Raw genomic sequence first — 26,091 nt, forward strand, 5'->3', positions numbered from 1 at the left:
TAATAAATTATTGCTTTTAAAAGTCACATCAAAAAATTGAAATTAAAATATTATTAAAAAAAAGATTTTTTTTTTGACCATTAAAAAGGAAAATAAGTTACTGTATTATTTTGAAATGAATGGAGTATCTAATCAAAAAGAGAATCTTCAAATCATCCATCATCCAGCTAGAAGGGTGACAATCTTTGTGGCTTTCTCAGTATGCAGTCTTATATGGCTTGCAACAATGAACTCTCAAAACTGAGAAAATCCACAAATTTTATTGCTAAATTTTCATCAAATTCAATGAAAGATTCAATCTTTACACTGCCTACCCTTCCATCAGAACTTATAGTTGAAATCCTGTTAAGGGTTCCTGTCAAATTCCTCTTGCAGTTCAGGTGTGTTTCGAAATCTTGGCTTGCTTTAATCTCTAGCCCCAAATTTGTCAAAACCCATCTTAGTTTATCTGTTAAGAACAAAGATTACCCACACCACAGGGTTGTTTTGACAGTCAGGAATGAGTCCATTTCTGGTGAATCCCGACCCGCTTATAGCGACTATTCTCTTAGCTCTTTACGTAATGATTCTGTAATTGATCCATTTGTCTTGGATTTTCCCATTGAAGAAACCTCAACAAGGTATTTCCATTGTGGGTTCGGTTAATGGTTTGATTTGTGTTTCTATTGGGGATGGTGACTTATTTATATGGAATCCATCGATAAGAAAGTTCAAAAATTTGCCTGATTCTAGACTTAAACTTGAAGTAAGCGAAGGTTATGATGGTAGCCCTTGTGGTGTCTGTTGTGATATGAAGATACTTTAAATCAGTTTAAGAAAAGTAGTAAAATTAGTTAGAGGTAAATAAGTCATTGTATGAAGTTAGTTATAACAACTTCTAAATAGTTAGTTACACAAGTTAGTTACAAAGTAGGAATGAAGAGTCTATAAATATCAACTCTTCCATCTGTATTCAGCAGTCTTTGAGCTCAATCAATAAAAGCTTTCTTCTTCTTTCTCTACATTTACCTTCATGGTATCAGAGCTTGTGTCACAGTGATCACTGTGCACATGGGTCTCTGTTAAAGAATCACAGAATCATCAAATTGATTCACAGATTCATCAATTGAATTCATTGTTGTTTAGGAACTCGTTGCAGATCACAGTTTGACTGACGAATCTGTTGTTCAATTGTTCCATTTTCTTTTGCTTCCGCAACAAAGGTTTTTTGTAGAAGTTTTTCAATGGTGAATGTCAGAGTTGAAGCAGATCCGATTCAACCTAGTAACAATGGCCAAGATGCAAGTATGTCAAATACTTCTTTCAATACAAGTTCTGTGCAAGGACAAGGTATTGACTATAATCATCCCTTGTTTCTAAGTCCTTCTGATGTGAGTGGAATTAGCATTATCTCTTTTCAATTGCTTGGTGTTGAGAATTATACTCTTTGGTATCGATCAATTCGACTAGCTTTGTTGGGTAGAAATAAAGTAGGATTGGTTGATGGTACTTGCAGAAAAGAGATGTATGGTGAAGAATTGTGGGGACAATGGGAGAGGGTTAATGCGATTGTCTTGTCATGGTTGATGAACTCAGTGTCTAAGAGTTTACTATGTGGTATTGCTTTTGCATCTAGTGCTTTTGAAGTTTGGAGTGATTTGAAGGAGAGGTTTGATAGGGTAGATGGGTCTAGAACCTATAGCCTGCACAAAGACATTGTTACGATGCAACAAGGTACTGCATCTGTTTCTGTCTATTACACTAAACTCAAGACATTGTGGGATGAATTTGAAGTTTTAGTGCCTTCTCCTGGCTGTAATTGTGAGAAATCTAGAGGTTTTGTAGCNTGATTCTTGGAGAAATAAGGATGATGTTCCAGATGGGGTGGAATTGATGGAACCATGTGAGTTTTTAGACGGGAAGCTTCATTGGGTTGGGGGGTTTAATGGTGGTGTTCATCATAAGGAGAGGACCATCATTTCTATGGATTTGGCTGATGAGAAATGGGGAACGTTGGAGCAGCCCCTCTATACAGGAGGAAACTTTTTTGCGTGGCTTCAAGTGGTGGGAAGTGATCTTTCTATGTCTTATTACTAAATGAGAAGTCAGACGGATGTGTGGGTTATGAGAGAATATGGGGTTAAAGAGTCTTGGACAAAAACATATACCGTCAAGTATCCTGATAATGTGTATGCTCCTTTTATTTTGTCGAAAACTTTGCATGTCAAACAAAGGTGAAATGTTGCTTGTGTCTGGATCGACTTTAATGGCACACAATCCAGAAGATGAACCTATCAAATATCCAAATGTTACCCCATGTGGTCACTGTGTTGGGGTGAACCTCTACGTTGAAAGCCTAGTTTGTCCCCTTTTACTGAATGAACAAAGCCCAGAACAAGAATGAAGGCTGCAACAACTCAGATGAATGACTATACTGTACCTAATGACTTGTAAGAGTTCCATGTTATACCTTTCTCTGTTTCTTTGTCAAATATAGAGAAAGACGTTGCATATTTTAGGGACATCCTCTCAGCACATCTGCTTGGAGATCTTATTTGTTCTTTCCTTTTTACATATTTTCATGAAAATAATGCAACGTGAATTCTCAGAGTTTGCGTGAATAATTTTGACTTTCCAGTTTCTTTTATATTTTATCCTAAACAGAGCTGGAAATAGTGTTTATACCTTTTTTAACAGTATTGCTGTAGTCGTCACTCATAACTGATGACGTTGTAATCTTGTGTCTCATAAAGTATGCACCAAAATATTAACTTTCCGAGTTTTCAAATTTCATGGTCTGTCAAAGTTGAGAAACTAATCTGTGACTTTGATGCATCTCAAGTAATTATTTGGTCATTAACACAACTGTCTATTTGACAATCGGAAATGTATTCTAGATCAAGCAACGGAAGAAAATACTAAGGAAGATAATAGCTAATCCCTGTAAAAATAAAATCTTGGTCTCTGGATGCACTTGATGCCATGGTTCTGTTTGTTTTCTTTGCATTAAGATATTACGTATGTCTTTCATGAGACTTATCAAGACCAGAGAACGCGAACTCGTAAAGATGGATACCAATGTAACTAAAGTATAAATGCTAGAGTAATCAGTGGAAGGAGGAAAACTATTGTGTGAAAAAATTGTTAGCGTTGGTGGAGCTAGAGGAAACTTGAAGTTACTGCCTCATGTCGTCTAATCTTTTAGATAATGTAACTACCATATATGTGTTCATGATATAGGCATACTATACGAAAGGAGCTCATGCAAATTTTCAATTTAAAAAATATGTTATTCTTTAATTCAATTTTTCCACCTGATATATTTTTTTACATTAAATTAGAGATTATTTTTATATATTCAAAATATCTTTAATTTCAAATATTCAAAAGCTCAGACAAACAAAGGGAAAAAAAAAACTAACTAATCTCCTGGCCCAAAAGAAATACTCGAGTAGAAGGATTCTTGTTGAGACGAGCTTTGTGGCTTTTACAAATTAGTAGTCTCCTCTCTTTTGTGAAACTCTCAAAGTTTTGACTCCCTTCAGCTTCAACTCACAAAACAGAGTAACCCCACAAATTATTTTGCTAAATTTTTCATCAAGATTCAATTTTTACAATGTCTACCCTGCCAACAGACCTCATCGTTGATATCCTCTCAAGATTTTCTGTTAAGACCCTTTTGAAGTTCAGGTGTGTTTCGAAATCATGGTGTACTTTAATCCGTAGCCCTGAATTTGTCAAAACCCATCTTAGTGTATCTGCTAAAAACAAAGATCACACACACCACAGGCTTGTATGGACAGAGAATAGGGATTTGTTCACTTCTAGGGACATCAAACAACACGTTCTTAGGGAATGTTCTGTTAGCTCATTACATAATGATTCTGTGGTTGAGTCATTAGACTTGAATTATCCCTTGAAAAACCCGGAACTAAGGGTTTGCATTGTGGGTTCGGTTAATGGATTGATATGTCTTGACATTGAGGATAATGATTTGGTTTTATGGAATCCAACACTTAGAGTGTACAGGAAATTGCCTGATTCTAGACTTAGAGTAAGTGGTGGTTCCCGTCTCGATAGAATTACTAGTGTCATGTATGGTTTTGGATATGATGAGTTCAGTGATGATTATAAGGTAGTAGGTGTGCGTTGTAGTTGCACACGTTATCCGCTTGAGGTCAAAATATATAGTCTAAAGAACAATTCTTGGAGAACTAAAGGGGATATTCTGGAAGTGGTGCAATTAACTAAGCCATGTAAGTTTTTAAATGGGAAGCTTCATTGGGTTAATGATATGAATGGTGGTTTTCGTAACTACGGGAACATCATTTCAATTGATTTGGCTGATGAGAGATGGGGAAAGGTGGAGCAGCCTGACTATGGAAAAAAAAACTTTTCTTTGAAGCTTGAAATGTTGGGAAGTGATCTGTCTGTGTTTTGTAACTATAAGACTGTGAGTCGTAACTTTATGACGACGAGTCATGCAGATGTGTGGGTTATGAAAGAGTATGGAGTTAAAGAGTCTTGGACAAAAACATATTCCATCAAATATTCTCCTAATGTGTTTTCTGACTTTTCTCCTTTTATTTCTTTAACAGTTTGCATGTCAAACAAAGGTGAGATATTGCTTGTGCCTAGATCGACTTTAACTGCACACAATCCAGAGGATGAACCTATCAGATATCTAAAGGTTATCAACTTTGGTTACTGTAATGTGGCAAACATCTACATTGAAAGCCTAGTTTGTGCCCCGCTTTTCGGGACAAATAAAGCTTAGAACAAGAACAAGAACAAGATGCAGAATCTCAGATGAATGACAATGCTGTATCTAATGACTTGTAAGAGTTCCACGCTATACATTTTTCTGTTTCTTTCTCAAATATAGAGAAAGACAGTCCCATATTTTACGGACATCCTCTCAGCACATCTGCTTGGAGATCTTATTTGTACTTTCCCTTTTTGCATATTTTCATGAAATAACTTCTTTTTGTGATAGTTATTTGGTTGTAGTGTTTGGTGTTTTAAGGGAATGTGATGTCCCTCTAGATAGAGTAAGATAAAGAGCATCAGGGACATGAAAATCATGCAATATGAATGCGCCAATAACACTAGGCATAGTCTTTGCCAGGATTTTAGGGGATTTATTGCTAATCCTCTTTATAGTGAATCTTGATAAGGAACTACTTAACATGTAATAAAACTTAAGGTCAGATATAATATTTGGTTTTGGTGGTTTCCCTTGTTGCTTACATGTTATCTGATTTACTTGTCATTGAAGGACAGTTGAGACGAGAAAATCTACCTTGTAGGACTAGAGATATTAGCGGAATAAGGAGAGAAATAAATCCTGATTTAAGAGGAGGTCTGAATCCAATTCACTTACCAAGTTTTTTTTATCTTAAACAGAGCTGGGGAAAGTGTTTACACCTTCTTTTTAAAACAGAACTCTTGTAGCCATCACTCATTACTGATGACATTGTAATCTTGTGTCTTGCGAATTCTCTTTAAATTAATAACTTTCTGAGTTTTCAAATTTCATGGTTTGTCAAAGTTAAGAAACTAGTACCTTACTTTAATGCATCTCAAGTAATATGTGGTCATTGACACAACTGTTTATTTGACAATCTGAAATGTTCTCTAGATCAAGTAAATAATCTTGACCTTTTGATACACTTGATGCCATGGTTCCGTTTGTTTTGTTTACATTAAGATATTAAGGATGGTCTTTCATGAGACTTATCAAGACAAGAGAATAAGGACTTGTAAAGATGCATATTGATGTAACTGAAATTTTAGTACTAGAGTTGTTGGTGAAAGGATGGAAGCTTCTGCCTCATGCTGGCTATTTTTTAAATAATGTAACTACCATATATTTGTTCATGTTCTATGCATACTAGATGACAGGAGCTCAATGCACATTGTCGTGAAATGAAAACTATCCTTTTGCGATAAACAAGGAAAGTAACTCTCGTTTTAGTTTGTGTTTGTGTATGACCCGTGCTTGAGAACAGTCATATGTGTTGCACCTTACCAGATACCCCACTTTTACTAGTTACAGATCATGATAGATAAGTAGGGTGTTTGCATTTCTATTGTTCAACTTTCAGGGAGTAAAAGCTGCTATTAAGAACGATTAATCCATCCTGCTAAATTTTCTCCTTCTTTCACATGTCATTACGTATCAGGAAGGTGTTTTTTTGTTAACTTTTGTGTCCTATCGATCTTTCAGGAGGTGAAAGCTGATGTTAAGAACAACTAAATCCACCCGATACTGATGCCACAGATTGAAATGATGAAGCTGTTACAGAAGCATGGTGTTTCTTCCATTTCCAGTCTCGTATAATTTTTCTAACGGATAAAAACTGTTCACAATGATGTTCTAATGTTATTTCCATGTCCAGAGAGCAAGACATATGTCTATTATGATCTTGTTTCCGCTCACTAATTGCTTATTATTATCGATTTGTATGACTAAATTGGGACTTGAAGGTTCGTCGTGACAAAGCATTTAACAAATCTTCTCCAACTTCCGTTGAATGTTTGTAGATGATACTAGATTGAGATTGATCTGCTACTTACATATATGATAGTGCCATGCATCAGGCTCGAACTGCTGCTTCAAGAACTAATTTCTATTACAGTAGCAACATAGTTAGAAAACTAATGGATAAGGTCTACGTACATTATATCATTCTTAGACCCTACGTGTGGAATTGTACTGGTTTTGCTATATGAGAGTAAGAGTATGATACACATTTTGTGATTCTTCATAATTATAAAGGATAAAAAGACAAATATATCCCCTAACTATCGTAAATGGTATGTAGATACCCTCTGTCATACTTATGGGACATTGGTACCTCTATCGTCCAAAAACTAGAGCATATATACCCTTTATACTAACGGACATACACGTGTCATAATCTTATCCACCGACCCGACATCGGATCAATGGATAAGATTGTGTCATGTGTCCCTATTTAATCTTCCGTTAGAGTGAAGGGTATATATGCTCTAGTTTTTGGACGGCAGAGGCACCAGTGTCCCAAAAGTATGACGCAGGATATCTGCATACCATTTACGATAGTTCGGGGGTATATTTATCCTTTTTCCCTAATTATAAATCTAATAGTTAAAGAAAATAAGACATAAATTCCCTCCTCGAATATGATCTGAATAATTCTTTTTGAACGTCACATGGTACCTTGAGGTATTAGCTAATCTCAAGATTATGTTATCCTATCAAGGTGGAAGATGAGGGAACTCATCTGTTTTGTACCGAGGAGGAGGTTTACTTTTGTGGTTGACAGTGTTGGCAAGTTCCCTTGTCCAGGCTTCTTGTATCAATTATGCGTATTGTATGCTCTAATTTGGGGATTGGACAAAAATTAAAAACCACCCCGAAATGAAACAATCCAATATACTTCTTGTTGGAAGTACCCTTGATCTCATTGCATGAGTGGGCCCAAATAATTCAGAAATGATAGTTGTCGAACCATACCACATAGTTTTGACTAACAAAAACTGCAAATCACGCACTAACCATGTCTAAAAAGGCAAGTGTTTTAGCAAATGAGTTATATAAATCAGAGGATGAGATACCTAATGAATGCCCTTATTTTAGCTATGTACACTATATTTTTAAAGTAATAACTCTGTACGTTTAGGAGCATCAAGTAAACAGCGAGAAAAGCCAAATGAATAATAAGAACTATTGAGGTCATCTAGAGCAATGAGACTAACAAGTCTTATTATGACATTTTGAGTTGACCCAAACTATGTCCACCTCAAATTTAGGAGGGACTAATTTGATCTTTTTCTCTATTAGATGTCTATAAATAGAAAAGTAATGACTAAATCTTAATGATACCGAACTTTCAAGAACTCAAATTTTTCAAGAATGTATCTGAGTCATTTGATTTGGATTATCCCATTAAACACAATGATTTGTACAAAAACTTTCCTACATCTAATTGGATTTCAGGTTCCGTCAATGGATTGATTTGTTTTGTTGCTGGAAGAAGAATGACGTGTTTATAGGGAACCCATCAATTAGAATGAACGGTAAATTGCCTGATTGTATAACTAGGCCTGATTGCTCGCCCATATATAGTTTTGGATATAATGAGTTTAATGATGATTATAAAGTTGTGGTTGTTTTTCCTAGTTATGACAATCAATATGAGATACATATATATAGTCTAAAAGGTGATTCTTGGAGAAAGGGTTGATGATTGTCCGAATGAGACAGTGGTTCAGATAAGTTTTTGAATGGAAAATTGTATTGGACTACTACTGGTCCTAGTGTAAATGTGTATTTGATTTGGCTAAAGAAAACTTTTGATTTGGCCAACAAGAAATGGAGAAAGACAGTGAAGCAGCCTTATATATTGAAAGCCTAATTTCTCCATTTTTACAAAAATCTTATTCTTTCCTTAAGTGCTATCAAATTGTGTTTGCTATTTCAATAGAATTTGATATGCCAACTTTGGCAACATAATATGTTCATAGATTGTGTACTGGGATGGGTACAGCAAGCTCTGCTTTCTGCATCTACACTAGACACAAAGGTTTCAATAACAAATAGAAGCAAAGGCACAGAAGAAGCTCAATTAATCAAAATCAGAAAAGTTGGTATCGACAAAGAAAAGCATAGAATTGCAATGAGCAAGAACTAAAACATCTATAACCAAAACTGCAGGTGGCCATTGCCCTTTTTTTCATTTCATACCATTGAATAACAGAATAACAAAAGGGTATTTTTATATTACAGAACAAGTTCTACTCCTTTCTCCTAATACTTCCCAAAGCACAACACCCATTTACATCTAAAACTCCTGAGATGCAGAGCCAATATCACTTTTTCCAGATCCAGCCTTCTTAGGCAACAAGTTCTGGTGAATGTTGGGCAAAACACCTCCATTAGCAATGGTAACATGACCCAACAGCTTGCTCAACTCCTCATCATTCCTCACAGCCAACTGAATGTGCCTAGGCACAATTCGATTCTTCTTGTTGTCTCTAGCAGCATTTCCAGCCAATTCCAACACCTAAATTAACACAAACCTTACAAACTTAGAATTCCATTTACATTGACAATACTTGAACAACATTTCACAACTATCTATACAAAAAAATCAAGCATGTGCAACAATTTGTGTAAAACCGCTTAATTTTATGCAGAAACATTGAATATACAGAAACAATTAAATTATTTCAGCTAATTATGAAATCTATCAATTAATTGTCAAAAAATTCACAAATAAACTAGGCTAGACACGATTTCACTAACATGCAGAAAGCTTTGAGCATAAAATAGTCAAAAATTAGCAAAATAAATTACCTCAGCGGCGAGATACTCAAGGACGGCGGAGAGGTACACAGGAGCACCAGCACCGACACGTTCAGCATACTTTCCTGCCTTAAGGAAACGAGCGATCCTACCGACGGGAAATTGAAGACCGGCTTTAGAAGATCGAGAAACCGATTTCGTTGCCTTTGGCTTGCCTCTTCCGGCGCCGCCTTTACCTGCTCCAGCACCTGAAGTCATTTTTTTTTTTTCTCTTACGAAAAAAACCCTAACCCTAGATTCGGAGTTGCAGAGACAGAGAGAAGGAAGATGGTGAAATGTGATACGGAGAAATAGAGGAAGTGGAGTTATATATATAGTAACGTATGGTGTGTTCTAATTGGTTGAAATAAAGGTACGAGGATTGCCAGCGTGGATATGGCGGTACTTTTAATTTTTGGAATACCCTCTAATATTTCCCTCCGTCTTTACTATTAAAATATTCACGAAACTTCAAATAGAGTACTTTCTTTTTTAAAATTTTATAGTCATAAATAATTATGTGAAAATTTAAAAATCGTCAAAAAAATAGAATAGATATAAAGGATGACAAACAAAATGAAACAAAATAATTTTTTCTCTATTTTTCATGAAATTTTTACTAGTACAATTGAATCTCTCTATAGTTATAGTGATTGTCTAAAAGTTTCATGACCTTCTTTATAAATGAGGTGTTGTCGTTAGAGCTGTCAAAAATGGCCGGTCCAGTTCCACCCCGCCCAAGCCTCGCGAGTCAAGAAATTTGAAGAGCTAGGGCGGGCCGGTCCTTCATTTGGTAGGACTTGAAAATGCTCAATCCAATCAAATCCTAGAAGGGCCGAGGGCTGGGGCGGGCTAGCCCTTCTGTTTTTCTTTTTTTTTAAAAAAAAAATCTTTTCGAACTTATAATTCTATAATATCAAGAAAATGAGAAGATTTTCAAATCAAATAATGGTGTTCTTTCAATAACACTAGTAAAACTCTAGAGTAATTAGCATGTATCTCGCATACCAAATATGCGAGTGAGATAAGAGAGTGACAAGCAAGATGAGAGGGAGGCGAGGGCTCGAGATTTGTATATGTATCCTAGATACATGTGAATCTACTTGGATAGAGTGTATCAAGAGCAAATTAACCTAATTTTTAGTCCATATGTTTTGAGATACATGTATCTGGTACGAAGATTTATAATATTACAACATAGCGTGTATTCAAATAATTAGATTATATATTAGTGAGATTATTGTAAATTACTATTAAATAAAAAGTTTTGACCCATGGGCCAACCCCGGCGCAGCCCCTATCAAGCCTCAAGAGTCAAGGACTTATATGGGTGGGGCTAATAAGCCTAAGTTTTAAATGGGCTTGAAAAATTCTATCCCAACCCTATCCCACTAACGGGTAGGGTTGGGCCGGTCCCATTGGCTAAGCCCATTTTGACGGCTCTAGTTGTTGTATATGTATATACTAGTTATAGTAGCCCGTGCTAGCACGGGCCCAACATATTTTTTTATTTTTTATTTTAATTTATGTGACATTAATAAAATTTTAACGGTCAAACAATTTTTTGGTATGTTCTTTAAATTTTAAGTTGTTGATTATTGTGGTTAATAATACTTTACATGTATTTCAATATTCTCTTTGTCCCAATTTATGTGTCATTGATAGAATTTCGAAAATCAAGCAAATTTTGTAAATGTCTTTTAGATTTTGAAGTTATTTAAATTATGAATTATAGTACATTTTACGTATATGTTACTTTTTTTATCCCAAACTATGTAACATTAGTAGAATTTTGAGAGTTGATCAAATTTTTTGTATGTCCTTTAAATTTTGAAGTTGCTAATTATTGTGTGATTTGTAGTACGTTTCATGTTATTTCAAATAATATATGTTATTTCCTCTATCCTAATTTATATGACACTAATAGATTTTGAGCTTCAACCAAATTTTATAGATGTCTTTATAATATTTTAGGGTTTAATTACCTTTTTTTTATTTTTAATCCATTAATATGTTTTCTTCACAATTATCAGTAGAGCTACCTTTCAGTGTTGATGGTTTAGCAACATACCCTTAAAAGAACAGACCAACGAAAGCTTCATCTTATTGCTTATTGTGCGTATTATTAAGTAAAAAGTATTCTAATTAATTCTACTAAAGATTCACTAATTGAATGTTGAGAGAAATTAATTAATGTGAGAAAAGTACTGAAAGAAAGACTTAATCCTACTCCATCTGTTCAATAATTATTGTCTATTATACTATTTTGGAATGTCCTACAATACTTGTCCACTTTATGAAATCAATGGATAGTTTACCCCTTATCATAAATTATAGTCATTTTTCAATTATATTTATTATATTTAAAAAATGATATAGTAATATTACTCTTTTATTTATAATTTCTTAAAAAATGTATAAAGTCAATACTGGAGAAATATTATTGGAGAAAGAATAGTTGATATCAGTCACCAAAGCAATACAACTAAGTAATAATAAGTGGGCCCCATGTTTTCAGAAAGTTGTGCGAATTATTTGTAGTTTAAGGGGACAAATTAGTCCAATAGATAAAAAAAAAAATGAAATGTAGCTGCACTACTCATTTAACTAACCAATTGAATTACATTTTTCATGTGAAATTACAAAAGTAACATCTGAGGATTGTTTTGTCAATTCCCAAAAACGGGAAGCTCCTCACATTCACTCTTATTAATAGTAGTAATATAATAATTTTCAAAGTTAAATTAGATTGTATTAATTTGATATTTTAAACAAAAAATTTAAATATGCAAAATCTATACAAAAAGTACTATAAATTGTAATTTTTTGCATATGAATATGAAGAAAAAACATATTGTAAAATATTAGTTAAAATTCTTATAGTTTGACTCTAAAAAGGAAATTATAACAATTCACTACACCATTTTAGGCCTACGACCACACTAAATCTGGACAACGCTTGTAAAGTGTTGCCTAAAATACTTTTGGGGACGCTTTTAAAGCGTAGCCCAAGTTTTAAACTTTTAGCTTCAATAATATTAGCAACACGTCTAAAGTGTACTCTTTAATGGTAGAAGCTACACTTTATAAGTGTTGTTATAATTGGCAACAACTATTTATATAAATGGCCACACTTGTAAAGTGTCCTATTTTTATAATTATAAAAACAACACATTACAAATGTGGCCTTAGTGTTTTCACTAAAATATTATATTCCCTCCAACATTTTAACATTAAAACTTGTTCTCCCTCCAATTTTTATTGGGCAAAAAAAATAAAACATTAAAGGTTATTTTTCAGCTAAAGAAAAAATAAAGTACTATTTCCCTAAAACTTCAGCTGATCGACGTTTCCATTTCCCTCAAACTAAAGTGATGAAGAACGCGATTTTCAGCTGAGGAACTGAAGAAATTGGCTTTTCTCTCAAGAAGAACTGAAGAACACGTACGATTTCCCTCACAAATTTCCGTACTGATTCTCATAGCTAAAGCTGTCCCTTTTAGATTTCTTCGAAGGTTAGAGACTTTGTTGTATTTTTGTGAGTGAGTTTGTTGTCACTTGTGCTAGTTAAACTCTGTTCTGATGTGGTTTAAGTTGTCATCCTGTTGCTACAGGTTCTTGTTTCTAGGAATCTGTCTTTCCTGTACTTTGGAATGTTGTATCTCAGCCTCTTTTTGTTGTCTTCTTTTAATTGCTTCTCTCTTTTTCTTGCTTGGTTTACCTTTTGATTTTATATAGAAACTATGAATTCATCTAATCCATATCTTGTTCTGCTTGTGAGTAAGGTCCCAGAAAATCTTAGCAATTGCAGCTTTGTTCCATAAATGCAAATTTATAATAGTCAGTCCATTTGCAGATTTTGGAGTACATATTTTCTCCCAAGCAACCAGAGCTTTTTTGTTTATATGATTTGTACCTGTCCACACATAGCTCCTACAATGAGCCTCAATAAGTTTCACTACTTTGCTAGGTATTAGAAACAATTGTGCCCAATATGATTGTACACCAAACAAAACTGTTTGAACCAGCTGTACTCTTCCTGCATATGATAGTTTCTTTGCTGTCCAAGATGATATTCTACTAACGATCTTCTCAATTAGCGGCTGCCACTCCATTACTGACAGCTTCTTAGTCGATAGTGGGACACCCAAATACTTAAAGGGTAGCTCCCCTGAAGAGTATCCTAAGTGATGAAGGATATCTTCTTTTACTTGTGCTTGCATACCTCCAAAGTAGGCACAACTCTTTCCTAGATTAGCTTTCAAACCAGAAGCATTAGAGAATTGCATGAAACACTCTTGTAATGCAGCCACTGACTTCATATCACCCCTAGAAAACATTAGAATGTCATCCGCAAAGCTTAGATAAGTAATATTCAATTTAGCACATCTAGAATGGAACTTGAATCCCTTATCCCCTTGCAACTCATTCAAACATCTGCTAAGATATTCCATGGCAATGGCAAACAAATAAGGAGACATAGGATCCCCTTGCCTAAGCCCTCTTGCTGCATCAAATGGTTCAGTATGCTCTCCATTCACCACAATTGAAAAATTAACAGTCTGAATGCACTCTATTACCCACCCAATAAACCTCTTGGGTAAACTCATTGTTTCTAATACTTGTCTTAGGTATATCCACTCAACAGTATCATAAGCTTTCTGTAAGTCAACCTTAATCATACACCAAAGAGAGATATGTTTCCTACTATAAGCTTGCACTAGCTCATGGGCCAGAATAATATTATCAGTTATTTTCCTCCCAAGTATAAAACCTGCTTGAGCTTACTTATGCTCGATGACAATGTCAGCAAAAAATTCAATAGGATTGAGCAGCTGTCGATGCATAAAACAGAACAAGAAAGTGAAAATGATTGAAGGTTTTTAACAACCTCAAAATAAATCAAAGAAATAGGAATATTGTGTTACCTCCAAATACTCAGAGGCTCCTGCAAGTTCCCATGCTGCTAAACCACCATTTTTACTCTACAATTTTATTTAAAATGGATCTTATTATAACTTTAAGATATAGGTTCTCTTGATTTTTTTGCAAAAGCAGAAAATAACTTAAGATTAAATGATTTATGACCCTGACTTGTAGCATTAACCTGAAACCTGTCTGGAACTTGTTGTTTATTCTGAATGTGATGCTGAGGGGGCTAGTAGGGGATCTATGGTCTAGACTATGATCAATGTGGGTGTTCTCATGCCCAACATGCTGTCAGTGGTTGACTTATTATTAATTTGTGTCTCCATTGTATCCTTATCTTTTGAATTCTGATTTTCAGCTCCTTCTTGATTGTTTGGTTGATCCTGCATAGAAAGATCAATGAAATTATTAGATGTAGGGAGTGCAGAATTAGTAGTCATACTTGTGTGATGAGTCTGTTGCTGCTGCAATGTTTCCTTAGGAGATTTTGGTCTGTCCATGCTATGTTGAACTGGCTTGTAAGCTTCTCTTCTGAGTCTGCCATTCTTCATCAGTTGGCTTGTTGTTATTTCCTTTTTTTTGTGCTGCTGGTATTGTGAACTGGTGTTTCCATCCTCTCTATTTGTGTATTGCATTTGCAGGCTTTTGGAATCTTGTTTGCCTTGTTCCCCTTTGTTTTTGTTCTTCCTAGCAGCCTCCAACTCTTTTCTTTGTTTAAATTCCTCATCTCTTTGCTTAATATCAAAGTGTGAATGTAAGAGCTAGTCTCTTGAGCTCTTTCTTGATTAATGAAATGGGCAGCTCCCAGTTCCTGCCCAATACAGACATGTAACAAGTGTTCTTTGTGTTTACAATACACGTAGTAATCCAGAATTCATGTGCTAATAAATGTTCTATATGATTTGCATATATATATATATATATATATATATATATATATATTGATTTGGATTGGTTGGCTTACAGTGAATACTCTCCAATTATGCACTTCCACATTTATTTCACTAACTTATAATTTTGTTTTGAATGTGCAGGAAAATGCCGGTAATTGAATTTGAATTGCATGTGGCCAAAAGTAAACTCGGTCTATTGTAGTGAACGATGAAGAGTTTTTGTACTATTGTCATATACATTTGAATGCATTTGATTTTTTGGAATTTATCGATAGTAGAGATCTTTAAGCAATCACTTTCTAAGTATTGGTTGTACAAGACATGTTTCTCGAAGTTTATTTGAAATATATAGCTTCGATTTAATTATTAGCTAATTTTGTGCTTTAGGTCACTTGTATATTTAATTATGTGATTATATATTAAATATATGCAAATAAAAATTATTATTATTAAAAATAAAAAATTGTGGCTACAAAATTCTACACAACATTGCCACACTTCAAAAGTGTTGTTGTAGGACGTCCAATGTTATCGTGTACTCTAGATGAGACATAAAGTTACACTTTATAAGTGTTGCTCTAGATGAGAGATAAAGTTACACTTTATAAGTGTTGCTCTTGATGAGATATAAAAGGCAACGCTTTTTAAGTGTGACCAATAACAAAGCAAAGGCAACGCTTTTTAAGTGTGACCAATAACAAAGCAAAGGCAACGCTTTTAAGTGTAGTATAATAAAAATATGTGTCGCTAATTCATCACAACAAAGCGTGCCCTTATACCTCTTTGGCTATGCTTTATAAGTGTAGCCAAAGATGGCGACATTTAAAAAGTGTTGCCTAATGTCAAAGGTTACGCTCCATTAGGCCACCCCCTAAAAAGTGTTGCTTAAAGTCCAAAAGTGTAGCCTTTTGTCAAAGGCCACACTTTTTGCTAGTTTAGGCTACACTTTACTGGGGTGGCCATAGGCCTAAAATGGTGTAGTGATTAAAAGTGTATAGAGAGAGTAATAAATAAGTAATTAAATTTCAATAAGTTTAAAATAAAAGGTTGAAAAAAAGAATAAGATAGACAACATATATTGAAAATTGAAAACATATAAATAATAAATGGGCCCAGATGAGGTCTAACTTTTCGGCTAATAAAGTAATAGGTAATTAATGGTGTTAAATTGTCCAATAATATAAAGTTTAAAGGAACAACTATAAAAGAAGAATGTACAACACTATCTAAGCACATATCATCCAATACTTGCCATGTGCTAAGTAGTAGCTATTCCACTTATTATATATAGTAATAATTATTATAAATAAAAACATGTAAAATTAGAGAACGTATGAATATAAATGAAGCAAACATCAATAGTCTTTTCTCGTGAAGTAATGATCCTAACTTACAAACATTATTTGAATAATTGAATACAATTTTCTTTTTTCCTTTTAGATATTTTACTTGAAAATTTACTATGTGCGTGATATTAATGATAGTTATCAAAAATATTTTAATATTTTAATTTATACATAACATATTTCTTACATATAAAATATTATTACAAATAGAACTATTTTAGAAGGGTAATTTACAGAATATACTGCTATTATGATGTCATTATTAATAGTACTGGTAGGAAAACTACAACAAAACTATTTTAAATGATAAAAGGAGAATGTTTTATAGCATAAAATTTGCTTGTGGAAGCTTAACCTAGGAATGTTAATATCCTGGCAATTAAATTGACAAGGGGTAGACAATCAAAGGATGAGTTCACTTATTGAAACACATAATGGTGATTTAGTTCATTTACACCAGTAATCGCGGACGCAATTTTACTGCTTTAATGGTGTATTAGCAAACCGATAACTGTACTTTGAGATCACTGCATCGTCTTTTTCTCAACACACTTCACTAATAGGAACTGAGTCAATAATTTCCTTCAAATCGTCCGCTGTAAGTTTCACTCCTAGAGATTGGACATTGTCATTGAGGTTCTTGATCTTTGTTGTCCCTGCAATACAGCAGCAGAGTATTTCAACTCATATAAAAGGTTAAACAAGACACCACTAGATTATTTCGCCACAATGGATGGAAGGGGAGGACAGCTAGTCATGAATACGCGTACATTTAGACACATGAAAGTATTGCAGTAGAAAATGTAACTTGATATGTATAAACATCTGTAATGAAGAAGGTATCGTACCAGGTATTGGAACCACATCATCTCCTTGATGCATAAGCCATGCTAATGCTAGTTGAGGAGGTGTACAACCATGCTTTGCTGCTAAGCTAGCGAATCGTGAGTATAGAACTTTGTTTTTCTCCAAATTCTGTTCATTAAACCTTGGGTGCGAGCCCTGAAGTAAAAAAGAGACTCAAATAACAAACCTAACTCCACGTTTTTGAATTCATCTTTATCGAACTCCCTAACATGTAATCAATTTTTTTGTACTAAGGTCTCATTTTCAAGCACCTCAAAAGAACCATGTATCCCTATTTTACACTATGTTGCTATATTACAAAAGCGACATAAAAGTGGCTGGCTGTGCCATTTCCTCTGTCAGTTCTTTCAAACCGAGTTTACTCCCTCTATTTACATGGTTGTAACAAACAATAAAAGATGAATGATGAATACTTTATCACTAGATGATAGTAACAATGGTATATGATACCTCACTGATACCCTATGTTGCTCGGACTCTTCAAAAATGTCACTTGGGTGCGTGTCCAAAAGTAGTGCATCTTTAGAGGATCCCACACGGGTGCAGCTGCATTTTTGGAGAGTCCGAGCAACATAGCTGATAACAGTATCGACCATGATCTTTATATGCTTTTCTAGCATTTACTTACCATTATACTTCCCGTAGGCAAGCTTTCTGTCACTGCCTTCCCAGCAAAGAAACCGTGGCCGAAGGGGCTATAGGCAACAATCCCAATGCCTAGTTCCCTGAATAAAGGAGGCAAGGAAAATATTAAGGATATGGCTTAATTTTTGAGAGGAAGGAAAGTTATTAATTTCGAACACACCTACAAAGCGGAATGACATCCTCTTCTATATCACGGGTCCAAAGAGAATACTCCAATTGTACAGCAGTAATGGGATGAACAGCATGTGCCCTCTTAATTGTGTCCACACTGGCTTCTGATAAGCCAATGTACCTAATTTTTCCCTCCTCGACTAATTTCTTGAGTTCCCCCATCTTCAATCATTAAGTTGGTTCAAGTAAATCAAGTTCCCCTTGTACTACATACATCACAAAAGGTAAGAACAATGGATAAAGATCGAACTTACAGTTTCCTCTATTGGCACAGTTGTGTCTATTCTGTGAGGATAATATAGTCTACATCAAGCCGCTTCAGACTTTCTTCGCAGCATTTCCGTACATGTTCCGGAGTGCCTTTGACATGAAACTGGAAGTCCTCAGAAACTAACAACCCAAATTTGGTTGCCAGTTGGACTTGCTCACGAGGAAGCTGCTTCAGTGCCTGGTTATTGCAAAATGACCGTCAACGAAAAGAAAATGTGATAGTTTAAAGAAAGAAAAACATGTCTCAGAAACACTCGAGTGATTTTATTGGTCAAAAATCTTCAAACGGAACATTTATCCTTTCTTTCCATCATCAAACCGAACATACCTTTCCAATCATTATTTCATTGTCACCTTCATGCCCATATAAATCGGATGTGTCAAAGAAGGTGATGCCTTTATTGAATGTTTCCTTTAAGATTGAGCATCCAGCTTCATGTGACAGAGGAGTATTTAATATTCCAGAAAGTCCTAAACAACCGAAGCCTAGTTTCGAAACCTGGCAACAAGAAAAGATTGATCTAATTGTTTAAATTTCTGTTATAACATAGAAGCTAAGTAATTTGTTGGGTTTACTTTTAGCAAGAATTTTATCATCACTCGCAAGAATTTCATAATTTCTAGATTGAGCAACCTTTTTCTTCCAATAGTCAAAATGCATTAATCTCTCAGTTCAGTGAATAGCTGGAATGATAAGATACTCAAGGAGAATGAAAAGTGGGATAATTGCATGTACAAAGTGTAACTATAAGCTTTGTGACTCAGTTTTGTTGAAGGCAAAAAGCTAAAAAGGAAAAGAAAAACCAAGTTTCTAGATAGGTATAAACACAAGCAACAACAACAACAACATATTCAGTATAGTTCCATAAGTGAGGTCTTATGCAGAGAGTATGGTATACGTAGACCTTATCCCTACCTTTGTGGGGCACATAGACACAAGTAAAAATAAATTCATATTGATGTAGGGGTAGGGGAAGGAGATTATAAGGTGGAGAATTGATCCCTCTCACCAACAAGGTTAAAGTTCAAACCACCAATCAACTGAGCTACTAAGATTTCTGCTTTCATATTGATGCCCATTCCAAGTTTAGCTACAATCTTGGGATCATAATCATATTCTCTTCTTTTTTTCAAAATAAAATTGTCAAACTCTTACACCATTAAAATTTCTCTTACTTTTTTTTTAAAAAAAAATGGTTAATACAAAAATTTCAATACTATAACTTTAACTTCGGAAAAAGATAATATGTATACAGTGAAGCTGTTTACATGGTAACCCAGAAAGCTAAAATGGATTCTGAACCAAAAAAAATATAAAAAGATCCACCAGAAAGTAAGCTCACACAGCTTCAACTTCCAAAAATCACAGTTTCAAAAACTCATTTCAAGTTTCAACTTCAAAATTTATGCCCAAATGGGGGCTAATTGATTGTCAAATTTTTTTTTACAGCTCCAGTTCCAGTTTTGTGCATAAATTACAAGAATGCTTAACTTATAAAGTTTTTTTTTTTTTTTAATAAAAGAACAGAAATTGAAATCATAGCTGAAAATTTGTATTACCTCAAGCCCTTGTGTGCCCAATTTTACTTTAGGAATTTGGATTTGGGAGTTGTGCTCCATTTTCAAACACCAAATGCTTGATGAGAAGAAGCTACACAGGGGATGCACTGGTTAGCTACTATTCTAGTATGAGAAAAATGAGCTCAAAAGAACTTGAGTCTTCAATCAATTAAATAAAAGTGACAAATTGGGACTCATTTGAATTTTTTATAGCATTCTCTATTTCTCTCTTACCTGAGAAAATTGAACAAAAGGTATCACTCAAGTCTTTATTTAAATTTTGGTGACTATTTTGACCAAAAATAAGTCAAAGACATTTAATTATTAGATTAAGTTAATTGGGACTGAATTAACATTTTCAAAACTTCTAATCTTTTTAAGAATACAAAACNNTGGAAGAATAGCAAGAGAGAAAAGGAAAAAGGTGAGTTGTTGGTGCCCCATTTTTCCCTCCATTTCTTATGGGCCAAAGTGTAAAATAAAAAACCTTGGGAATGAGAAATTCATTCCCTTAATCCTTAATTTAAAAATTGTCACCCCTACTCAATAATTAAGACTTGAGTCACCTACACCTAATTTTAAAACTTTTCTATCACCCTTAATTCATTGTCCCCTCTTACCTACTCCATTTTTTTTGTTTTTTTTTGTTTTTTGGATTATATGAATTTTGTGAAGTGGAAAGAAAATATATTTTTTCAATAATTTGGTGATTTTTTTGGAACAACTAAAGTAGCTGTTGGGACAATCTCTTTAATTGTCCAAATTTTTTTTGACGGAATGATCTAAGAGATCCTTGTATTTGGTTTTTTTGTTTGTAAGTTAAATTCTTGTACTTGTGATTTTGTCAACTAAACTCTTATAATTATTGAAACACAATATTTTAAACACTTTTGACCATTGACCGAATACATGTGACACCAATATTGCTGACTTGGAATAATGGTTAATTCCACGCGTGTTAAGGCGAGTGAGTATAATATTTTATATTAAACATCATTAAAAAAAAAGTTTAAAAAAGAACGCCAAAAAATAGAAAGATGGTAAGTCATCTTCTTCGTAGAGACGCCACTGTCCCTCCCTCCATCCAACCCAACCAAATTTCTTCTGCACCACCCCGAAATATTTTCTCAAAAATTTCTTCTTTTGCGGCAAATCAAGATCACTTGTAGTCCTTTTCGTTTTCCACATTTTCACCCTAAAATATCAATTTCGTGAGTATTTTTTGAATTTTGTATGAGCTAATGTGAAGGGTGACAGTGGGTTTTGAAAAATTGAAAAAACTTCACTAATATGCTTGATGAAGCTTCAAGAAAAATAAATGGGTTTTGTATTTTTTATGAAATAAATTCAAAATTGTAATGGAAATTCGTTGGATTTGTTTATGTGAATGTGAAATTAAAGTCAAATAGGTAAGAATTTCACCCATTTGACATGAATTTGGTGCTCAATTTGAGAGCAAATATGGAGAATATTATGTTCAAAATTTTCAGAATATGAAAAATAGTTTTTTTTTTTGACATTTAATTTCTTATGTGTCATTAAGAATGACATGAAATTTCATGTGTAAACAAGTGTACTACGCGCACACATAGGATGAGAAAATGACTTAAAATATTATTTTTCAATAAGTTTAAGGGTTCAATTAAAAAAGTCGTAAGTATAAGGATTTAACTTACAAATGAAGTCAAGTACAAGAGTCTCCCAGGTCATTCCGCCTTTTTTCTTTCAACCATAGACTGATAGAAGTAAAAAGTTGGGATATAACATATTTTTACAAACAAAAAAATGTTTAATGACATGCTACTCTCTGCTATTATTCTTTTAATTATTTTCTAACTTATTTTCCTAAAAAAAAATAATGAATGAAGGATAAAATACGAAAATAAAACGATAAAGAAATATCAATTATCTTGAAAAGGGGAGTAAGAAAAGTTTGTGAAAAAAGCAAAAAGATAATATTGCAAATTATTCTTTAATTAATGTCATTTATTAACTTTCTTAAGGATGTGCAACACTCTAAAAATTACTTACAATTTCTCTAATTACTTGTTCACTTTTGAATTGATACATCTATTAAGAAAATAATGATGACATAATAAGTTTAATATTTTGTCCTTACTAATTATGAGTGGATGAATTAAAAATTTAAAATTTTCAAGAAATTTATCTTTTTCAAAATTAATTAATTGAAGGTATAACATGTAAAGAAATTGTACTTTCTTTTTGTCAACATGGACGAGTAAAAAGGGAAAATTGGGCAAGTAATTAGGAACAAATGGAGTAATTTATTTAGAACAAAGAGAGTAATAAGTATGGATAACTAGGAATGGCAATGAAGCGGGGCGAATGGGATGCGGGGTGGATTAAAATGGGTTTTTAAAAACTAATGTGGAGCGGGGTGGATTGCCTACAAGAGAACATGTCATTAGCGAGAGACTAAATCCCTAGCTAACTTACAAAATTCCTAGCTAACATCATTTTTGTTAGGAAAATGACCGTAGCAACCTTTTGTAGCTAATACGCTCTTAGCTAAAATTTTGCTAGGAAAACGTTGTTAGCCTAGCTAATTTAGCTAGAATATTTTGCTAGGCAACATATCCAAGCAAATAATAGCTAGGATTATTCCTAGGTAACTTCATAGCAAACAATTCTCTTTTGCTTGGACATTTTCCAAGCTAATATGTAAACATCATAGCTTTTTCTTGGCATGATTTGTTATGTTTTCATGACCCCTAGCTTACTTTTAGAAGCAACCAAAATTACTTAAATTTCACATATCATGAAATAAATAATTGAATCCATTCAAATTACACTAATTCATTAACTATACTAATGCATTTATTTGCACAACCATTTCAAAATGGTATGTCCTTTAGAAATGAATAACATATGTACAAAAAAAATCAAACATATTTGAACTTTAAAAACATAAAAATTAGCTCCATGTCAACTTAAGCTAAAAAAAACATCAACATAAGCTCCTTGTTGGCATTGTCCTCCAACTTAACGTCTCCAGCTCCATTTGTTGACATGTTTCTTTCAATTTAAGTTCTTCAGCTTCAATTGTTGGCATGTTTCTTCAAATTTAATGTCTCCTTATATTACTTCAATACCATATTCATCCCTTGGTGTAGAAATCCCATCAACCTTCTCCTTAATAAGTTTTTTATAAATGTGTTCTGAAAAATAATAATAACTAGTCATTTTGAATAATAAAACAAATCAAATAACAAGTAAAGAGACATAAATAATTTGAACTATGCAAATTGGTCTAATGAAGTATACATTAGATTATTTTACAGGTTTTAACATAAGAAGAATGACACATTATTAGTAAAAGGAATCAAACACCAAAAGATTAAAGACACCAACGAGTATACTACTAAATTTTTATTGAACATTTAAGCTATAATGTATGAACAAAGAAGATATTTTGGGAGGCTTTCATACCATGTAAACTCACATGAATTCTAAGTTTTTGTAAGCTTTTTGACTTTGAATAATGAAAGGATGAAAATTGTTTATTTAGAAAAACAATAACCATGTTTTTGGTTCACATGAATACCTTAAGGATGTACTTCAATTCGTGGGTATACCTTGGGAATGTTATTGGCCAAACATTCCATTTTAAACAACTCTCCAGAATACAAAGTCAGCACCATTCCATACCCCATCATATAGAGAAACTTCTTTTAGTTTCGGACAAAAGTATACAATTAGTCGGATAGCATATTCTCAAACATATTAAAGAAAGACACAATATATAATATGCCCTTTAACTTAGCTTGAGTGGCATCTACACCCTTTAATTTTTTGTGTGCACAAGTAAACACTTAAACTTGTATAAAGTTGAATAAACTTGTAAAAGCGTCTTGCGTGATATAATACACATAGGACACCACATATGATGATGTGTAGGATGTGAATTGCTATGTAGGGCGCCAAATAAGACACATGTGTTTACTTGTTCAGCTCTATATAAGTTTAAGTGTCTGTTTGTGCACAACCAAAGTTGGAGGGTGTAGACGCAAAATGAAGCCAAGTTAAAGGCATGTTTATGTATTATTCCAAAAAGAAAATAACTATTATCACTCCTAGTTCCTACTAATTATCGAATAAGGACTAGAATTACAAGTACTCCTTCCATTTAAGTAAAAACATAGTATTATTAGTATATCACCAAAATCAAAGCACATCAAAATAAAGCTTAGCAGAGATGCAACTCAAAAATTTTATGTAGTGGAAATAAATATTAACTCCTAAATAAATTGAACCATAACCTAAGTCCTTGAAATGAGAAACACAAGTGAAAGTCAATCCAAATCTAAAAACAAAAGTCAGCACCATTCGTTCTGCAACTTATATTAATTTTAATTTAGTTTACTTTTCTGCATCCTTATTAGGAACACTAAATGCTTACCAAGCCCAACTTTAACTAACATAATTACTACATAAAATCGATACAACAAAGAAACAAGTTAAAGAAGTACAAGGATACAATGAGCACAAGAAAAGAAAAAATTTTATGATATTTGATCAAACATTTTATAATGAAGCAGTAATTCAATAAGAAATAATTTAAATACACTAAGAAATTAACCTTAAATATTGTTAGGCCACGACTCCAATCCTCCTTGATAAATGCTCCCATTGTTGTTTATGTTTGGATTGAGGAAAACCTTTTGTTCTAAATCCTTAGTTGCACGAACTCTTCACTTTTGATATCAGATTCTCAAAAAATACTCAACCATTCGTTACTGTTCAAGAAGTCTAATTTGCAAGCCTGACATGAGGCTAGGGAGATTCAAGAAATATTGAAAATCACTGAAAGATTTGGCTACATCGTAGTATAGCACATAAAAGAACTATATAAGATATAATCAAACGCATAATAGAGAAATTGAAGAAAAGTGCCACTAGATGGGGATTCCTTGGAAACAGTTCCTTTAATTAGCTTAAGATAAATAAATCCACCAATAATTTGTCAATGCACATTTTTATAATTTAACAATCAAGAGTTTTTTTTTTCCAAATGTATTTAATCAAACTGATGAGTAGAGAACAAGCCATCTAAAATTCAACCTAATATACAAATCACCATAATCAATTCACAAATTAATCATATGCAACCACAAGATAACAAAATATTCTTCAGTAAGTTGAAGGAAAGAAAAACTGTTTTAACACAATTCAATATCATAACTTCTTCATATAAGCACCAGCATGTCCCATGACAAGTGCAAAACTTTTTCATTTCATAATTAATTATCCGCAACAACATATGATTAGGTTTAGACAGAGAGTTATGAATAGGAGTTAGAAATTGGTACACCAAATTTCTTGAGAGAAAACGTTACTGGTACTCATTGACTAGCAGAATGTCAAGGTCTGCATTGCTCAAGTTCTCCAGTACGCACCATTTAAATCTATTTGACCATATACAATCCCTAATTGCAAAATTCACAGATACACATAGAAAAACCTTTACATCTTGATAGATAAACACAAATCAACATACATCGATGTGAAAAAAAATAGAGATATACATGTCAATCAAATTAGCTTTACCAGAAAGGAGATATCGAAAGGGAGGTTATCAGCAAGAGGAGTTCTAACTGGAAAAGGAGAAAAGGAAGAAACAAGAGTTTTAATTGAAAAAAATAAAAGAACGAAAGTTCTAAAAGAGAGGGAGTTATAATTTGTTTTCCCTCCAAAAATTTTGGGATAAAATTTTGTTTCAATATATTCCAGAAAATATTTAGCGTTGGACTTAGCTAGAGGAATTGCGAAGCTACAGTTTAGCTAGGGACTATTCCTAGCGATTATCTACCTAGATTTTGAAGTCAAAACGTTTGCTAGGAAATACGTATTTCCTAGTAATTTCATAGCTAATATTATATTTTAGCTAGGGATTTTAGATTCAAAGCTAATATCGGTAGCTAATCACATGTTCTCTTGTAGCGGGTATATGCGATTTCATGTGGGTTCAAATTTAATTTTAATTTCTTATATGTTATAAGAGTAATAGAGAATTATTTATTAAAATAATTTCATTAAAACTACTAAAATATTCAAGATAGTAAATGAAAATAGTTCAATA

At 33.4% G+C, this 26,091-nt stretch overlaps 2 protein-coding genes and 1 pseudogene across 4 annotated transcripts; 1 reads left to right on the forward strand and 2 right to left on the reverse strand.

The window, feature by feature from the left end:
- The first annotated feature begins 122 nt into the window (after positions 1-122).
- On the forward strand, positions 123-6,317 carry LOC125851852 (F-box/kelch-repeat protein At3g23880-like). 3 transcript variants are annotated; one of them, XR_007444943.1, is made up of 2 exons: positions 123-380; positions 6,209-6,317. XR_007444943.1 is itself a non-coding variant. In XM_049531595.1 (2 exons), the coding sequence occupies exon 1, from the start codon at positions 3,596-3,598 to the stop codon at positions 4,754-4,756; it is 1,161 nt and encodes a 386-aa protein (XP_049387552.1). In that variant the 5' UTR covers positions 3,396-3,595; the 3' UTR covers positions 4,757-4,817; positions 6,209-6,278. The 3 variants fall into 3 exon arrangements, 1 of the variants encoding a protein (XP_049387552.1); XR_007444942.1 differs by lacking the exon at positions 123-380 and adding an exon at positions 1,829-2,429 and having other exon boundaries at positions 6,209-6,278; XM_049531595.1 differs by lacking the exon at positions 123-380 and adding an exon at positions 3,396-4,817 and having other exon boundaries at positions 6,209-6,278.
- Positions 6,318-8,756: 2,439 nt separating this feature from the next.
- Positions 8,757-9,611, reverse strand: LOC125851880 (probable histone H2AXb). The gene is made up of 2 exons (XM_049531627.1): positions 9,323-9,611; positions 8,757-9,029 (listed from the first exon to the last, which is right to left on the reverse strand). The coding sequence occupies exons 1-2, from the start codon at positions 9,527-9,529 to the stop codon at positions 8,808-8,810; spliced, it is 429 nt and encodes a 142-aa protein (XP_049387584.1). The 5' UTR covers positions 9,530-9,611; the 3' UTR covers positions 8,757-8,807.
- A 7,107-nt stretch (positions 9,612-16,718) lies between these two features.
- Positions 16,719-20,150, reverse strand: LOC125851855 (perakine reductase-like; annotated as a pseudogene).
- Between the last annotated feature and the right edge of the window lie 5,941 nt (positions 20,151-26,091).

Source organism: Solanum stenotomum, unplaced genomic scaffold (assembly GCF_019186545.1).
Source record: "Solanum stenotomum isolate F172 unplaced genomic scaffold, ASM1918654v1 scaffold30406, whole genome shotgun sequence".
Lineage (NCBI taxonomy): Eukaryota > Viridiplantae > Streptophyta > Magnoliopsida > Solanales > Solanaceae > Solanum > Solanum stenotomum.

Coding starts and splice junctions, on each gene's coding strand:
- LOC125851852 (XM_049531595.1), top strand. CDS start 3,596: ATGTCTACCCTGCCAACAGACCTCATCGTTGATATCCTCTCAAGATTT.
- LOC125851880 (XM_049531627.1), bottom strand. CDS start 9,529: ATGACTTCAGGTGCTGGAGCAGGTAAAGGCGGCGCCGGAAGAGGCAAG. Junction 9,030..9,322: donor TTGAGTATCTCGCCGCTGAG/GTAATTTATTTT, acceptor GTGTTAATTTAG/GTGTTGGAATTGGCTGGAAA.